This window comes from Castanea sativa, chromosome 7, assembly GCF_040712315.1.
Source record: "Castanea sativa cultivar Marrone di Chiusa Pesio chromosome 7, ASM4071231v1".
Lineage (NCBI taxonomy): Eukaryota > Viridiplantae > Streptophyta > Magnoliopsida > Fagales > Fagaceae > Castanea > Castanea sativa.
The window spans coordinates 29,885,501-29,891,500 of NC_134019.1; the positions used below are offsets into that span (position 1 = coordinate 29,885,501).

Below are 6,000 nucleotides of genomic sequence, written 5' to 3' on the forward strand. Positions count from 1 at the left end.
TATGGATTCAAGTCTCTAAAACCCCAAAGAACTTCCACTACAAATTTTTTAATACAAAAAAAAAAAAAAAACATTCGAAAAACATTCATCCAAATCACTTTTCAAAGTTCCAAAGTTCTACTAGAATCAAGCTTTAAAGCCTCTAGGAAATTTAAAAGACTTTGATCCATCGAAATTTCAACGGATTCAAGCTCTATAGCCCAAAAAAACTTTCACCACAAATCTACGAAAATTAAGAACATTCGAAATACCCACAAAGAACACGAAGAACATGAAGAACAAGAAATCTCTAATAGGCATACAACCAGAGATTCATCTCAGGTTTATTCTAAAGACCTTTAACTCCACTTTCCAATTCAAGTGGTGGACACCTTGTGTTCGAATCAAGACTACATCAGCGTAATACTTGAATTAAAGACTTTCAAGGAGATCAAATCAAATGATTATTCTATTGAATTAGAATCTAAATATAGTGAATTGTACCTACAAATTCATCAATACAAATTTACATTTGTGAAACATATTCAATTGTTTGATTTCAAAATTTGAGAATTTGTGTTTACAAATGTATAAATAAATCAAGTTATGTTTGTAAATAGCTCAAGCTTAGCTTGGGAAAAAGCTTGTTCATATTTGTTTACTTAGAAAACAAGCCAAGTTCAACCTTAAGTTAAAGCTCGATTATTAAACAAACTAGTTGTATACCCGAGCGTTGTGCGTAATAATTTTTTTAGAATAATCTCATTAAATATATTTTTTTATAAATATTATTATTTTAAAAAACTATATATATATAATGTATATATATTGAAATGTGAATCTTTACACATACCTTTAAGTAAACTCTATATATTCCACTTCTTTAAATGCGTAAAGCCAAAGATTACTACTCCATAATAATAGTGACTAATTAATTTTATCATTTTTTTAATAATCTCATTTGTAACACTTCTTATCATTATCATACATTTACTAACTGATGATTTGCATAGCAAAGACGTTAAATGAGATGTAGCATCGTTCATTAGATTTTCAAAAGTAATAGTGTATGATATATATATATATAAGTCAAATGAAATATCAAAAAAGAGATTTTAAAATTTTCTAGCTTTATTTCTTATGTAATATCTATTATTCCTAGAGAACATCTATTTTTTAGTTAAGATTAGAAATATGGTTTTTATAGTTAGAGTTTGATTAGTTTTAAGTTTAAATTTAGTACTATAATTGTATTTAATTGTTGATTATTGATTTAATTTTTTAAATGAATGTAACGGTATATTTTACTATATGGTAAAGTTTTTAATGTTCTCCATATGGTCATCTCTATTTTATTTTTTACTTCTCCTTACAACCTCTTTGTTTTCCAATTAACGGTTACCAATTAGTGTTTGATTTTTTTTTTCTTTGCCATCTCTCTCTCTCTCTCTCTCTCTCTCTTTGTTTCTCCATTGGCAACCGATCATTTTCCAAAATTTAATGATAATTCTATGACATTAAATATGCATTATTAGTTTCTTTATGTTATATTTGGTTAGATATCCTCATTAATTTTTTTTTAATTTAGTATTTCTAAATTGGCATTTGTTTTGTATTTCATTTTTTCTAGCATTACTCCACTTTATGAGGACAATTTTATTTGTTTAATTTAAGAAAAACATTATCTGTTTAATTTTTTAAAATAAAAAAGGAGAAGAAATATAAATAATTTAATGATATATATGGGGGATTTGGCTGAATTTAAATGTTGAATAAAATAATAAGAGAAGAAAAAAAGTAAAAATAAAATATATATAACAATAAACACGAATTTATCCAAATCATTCTATTTAATATAATAATATTATATTCTTATGTACTATCTTTAATTCTTTATAATGCAATAGGATAACATTTAGCAATCAAAGTGAAAAAAAAAAAAAAACCTAAAACACAAAACTAAATCACTTCAACCTAAAATAGAGTTCTGAAAAACACAAACTTTATCAAGCTAAAGTAGAGATGCAAAAAATTATTAAAAAAAATCCACCAAAAAATTGAGGAAGAAAGAGAGGGAAATAACTTTTTTGTGAAGGAAGATTATACAAAGAATGGAAGAGTGAATTGAAAATTTATACTAAGAGGATGATAATAAAAAGAAACAAAATAAATTAAGGAAGATAAAGGAAAAGAGAAAGAGTGATATTAAGGTAGAAGGTTTGGGGAGATGAAAAGGTGAAGGAAAGGAGAAAGGTTAGAGAAAGTGTAAATGTTAAAAAACGAGTACCTTTGATGAGGACAATTTTTTTTTTTTTTTGAATTTAAGTAAAATATTACTTGTTATAATTTTTTTAAACAAAAAGGTAGAGAAAATATAAATAATTTAATGATAAAGAGTATATGGTTGAATTTCAATATTGAATAAAATAAGATGAGAAGAAAAAAAATTAAAATTAGAAGATATCACGATAAACACTAAATTATCCACATCATGCTATATAATAGAATAATATTACATTCTTATCTACTATTTTTAATTCTTTATAAAGCAATAGGATAACATTTAACAATCAAAGAGAATAAAAAATAATAATAATTATAACAACTTAAAACACAAAACTAAATTGTATTAACCTAAATTAGAGTTCTAAAAAATACAAAAAATTTTCAACCTAAAATACAGATGTAAGAAAAATAAAAATCCACAAAAAAAATTGAGAGAGAGAGAGAGAGAGAGAAAACCTTTTTTGTGAGAGAAAATTATGTAAAGAATGGAAGAGAATGTGACAAATTTAGAGTAAGAGGGAGTGAATAAGAAGGGCGAAATAAAGGAATATTAAGGGAAAAATAAATAGTGATATTAAGGTAGAGGATAGTGGAGAGATGAAAAGGTAAGGGAAGGAAAAAGGTCAGAGAAAGTGTAAATATTTAAAAAAAAAAAGTGAATGTTATAAAATATTATAAGAAAATTGGGAAAAAAATATATAGGATAAGCACAAAATTAAAATCATATAATAAATTATCCAAACTAAGAGGCATCAGATTGGTTTGAATTTTCAAGGAACCATGTGAAAGATGATTTATGAAGGAACATTCTTTAGACTTAAAGTTGTGATCCGAACCGATTGGCATCAAGGATTTAGTAGATGGTCTTCGATCTTGAACATCTATAAAAGGACGCAATAGGCCAATGGCAATAACAACTCAACTCATACAGTACCATAATAGCAAGCCAAACTTCAAATTTCATGGCTCAATCTATGAAATCCCTTCTTGTGCCAATTCTACTCCTGATGCTAATGGCAATAGTAGAGGCAACTCCTCCAGGCGTTGCCAAGAGCCCGAGCTATGCAAGATGCTTGATAAAGAAGTACAAGCATTGCTATAATCTGAAGCTTGTATGCCCCAAATCTTGCCCTAAAAAATGCACGGTGGACTGTGTCTCTTGTAAATCAATATGTGTTGGTTACAAAAGCCCTCCTCCACCTCAAAATCCAACCCATTCACCTCCATCATATTCTCCTCCATCACCTCCTACAAAAACTCCCACACCTCCAACTGCTTCTACTCCACTCCCATCTCCTCCACCTCCTACTACAACCCCACCTCCACCACCTCCTGCAACAACTCCCACACCCCCAACTACTTCTCCACCCCCATCTCCTCCAACTTCTTCACCATCACCACCACCTCCTGCTCCCACAACTCCCACTCCTCCAACTACTTCCTCTCCACCTCCCTCTATTCCAAGTTCTCCAACACCACCTAGTCCTACCCCGCCTTCACCATCACCTCCACCATCGACACCTTCTCCAACACCTCCCGCTGCAACTCCTCCTCCTTCATTTCCTACCCCATCTCCGCCTACTTCCTCCTCTCCCCCACCAACTCCAAAGACTGTCAAATGCAAGAAAAAGAAATACCCTCAGTGTTACAATATGGAGCAAGTATGTCCCAGCTCATGCCCTGGTGGATGTGAGGTTGATTGTGTCACTTGCAAACCTGTTTGCAGTAAGTCTATTCATTAATACACTTTCCATTATATATTGCACACCCATCCTGAAAATTCATTTATACAATTAAGTTTGCCATGCTTCTTTTTTTTTTTTTTTTTTAACATTTTCAGCTTTTTTTAGCTTATGTAAAACTTTCTAAAACTAAATTTTTTTGAGACATAATTATACTTTTGTTCAACTTATTTGTTTTAGGTTCTATTTGGATGTAGCTGAAACTGAAAACTGAAAAATATTGTAGCAAAATAATTTTTTAACGTATAAATAATGCCATGAGACCCATTTTTAATAAAAAAAATTGTCAAAAAATGAAATTTGTGGGTCTATAAACAATACACAATATGCACTGTTCACAAAAAAATGTCACTTTTTGGCTCAAAAAAAAAATTAAAACGTGCATTTGGGAAGCGCAAAACGCGCTTTCCAAATACACACTTAAGTTCAATACGTAAAATTAAGAAATTCTCATAAACAATAGTATTTATTTTACATAATAATTTTTTTTTTTTATCATTCAAGAGCCAATTGTTCATAATTGTAAAGCAGCCTCTTTTGTGCAAAAGCATAGCTTTCTCGAATTGCAATTTTAAAATCTTTTTTTTTTTCTCATAAATTTTGGAACGTACAATGCGTTTTAAAGTGCTTTAGTGTGAGATTGCAATAAATATATATATATATATATAAATATATATATATATATATATATATATATAAATATGGATCCAAGTTAAACCTACTATTTATATAGCAATATGGTTATAATTCCTCTGCATGTTAAATGATAGGCTGTGATAGGCCAGGAGCAGTGTGCCAAGATCCTAGATTCATAGGTGGTGACGGCATCACCTTCTACTTTCATGGCAAGAAAGATCACGACTTTTGCCTTTTATCCGACTCCAACCTCCATATTAATGCACACTTCATTGGCAAGCGAAACCAGAACATGAAGAGAGATTTCACTTGGGTCCAGTCCATTGCAATTCTCTTTGACAAACACCAACTTTTCATCGGTGCACAAAAAACTGCCACATGGGAAGACTCCATTGATCGTCTCGCTCTCACCTTCAACAACGAGCCTATTACCCTCACCGAAGCCGAAGGTGCCTGGTGGCAATCCACAAGTTCTCCAAGTGTTTTTGTCAATAGGCTAGCTGACACTAACAGTGTCATGGTTGAAGTTGAAGGAAGCTTCAGGATCACAGCCAAGGTTGTACCTATAAGTGAAGAAGACTCTAGGATTCATAACTATGGTATAACCAAAGAGGATTCATTTGCTCATCTCGACCTTGGGTTCAAGTTTTCCTCTCTGAGCAACGAAGTGAGCGGTGTGTTGGGCCAAACATACAAACCCGATTATGTGAGTCGTGTAAATGTTGGAGCTACCATGCCTGTATTGGGTGGGGACAAGAATTTTGAAACTTCAAGCCTGTTTTCCACGGACTGTGCTGTTGCTCGGTTTGGTGGGTCTGATGGAGAAGCTTCTTTGGAGAATTTGGAGTTGCCTAGCTTGAGCTGTGCAAGTGGGATTGATGGGCAAGGCGTTGTATGCAAGAGAGAGGGCGCTCATCTTTGTTCTAACCTTTAATTAACTGATAAAAATTCATAAACACAAACATGAATAAAACTTTCAAGGCACTGGAGGTAAAAATGATACTTCCATGTGCAAGATATATATTATTATCTTGTTTCTTCTTATTCAAAAAGCAATAAACAATTCCTCTCTGCTGAAGTGGTTGTAGCATAAGGGAAAGGGACGGGGAATGTGGACTTCAAGAGCAATGTATATTGTTGAAGATTCATTTTTAGAGTCTTTTTGTTAAATGCAATACGGAATTGTTAATTAATTATTGAATTATCTCAATTAAGTGATCTGCAGGATAATTATACTTCATTTCAATTTAAATTAGAATAAGTCTAATGTCACAATTTATGCCACAATTTGTTCATGTGACGAGTTGTGGTTAGTGGAAAGTTGATCCCATATGGACCTATCATCACCCCTCCACTA

The 6,000-nt window shown here is 31.6% G+C and overlaps 1 protein-coding gene across 1 annotated transcript; it reads left to right on the forward strand.

The window, feature by feature from the left end:
- Positions 1–3,278: 3,278 nt before the first annotated feature.
- On the forward strand, positions 3,279–5,741 carry LOC142644291 (uncharacterized). The gene is made up of 2 exons (XM_075818936.1): positions 3,279–3,990; positions 4,778–5,741. The coding sequence occupies exons 1-2, from the start codon at positions 3,279–3,281 to the stop codon at positions 5,575–5,577; spliced, it is 1,512 nt and encodes a 503-aa protein (XP_075675051.1). The 3' UTR covers positions 5,578–5,741.
- The last annotated feature ends 259 nt before the right edge of the window (positions 5,742–6,000 follow it).

Excerpts from the sequence above, each read along its gene's own strand:
- LOC142644291 (XM_075818936.1), top strand. The coding sequence starts at position 3,279 with ATGGCAATAGTAGAGGCAACTCCTCCAGGCGTTGCCAAGAGCCCGAGC. Across the intron at positions 3,991-4,777 it reads CACTTGCAAACCTGTTTGCA|GCTGTGATAGGCCAGGAGCA; the intron begins GTAAGTCTATTC and ends GTTAAATGATAG.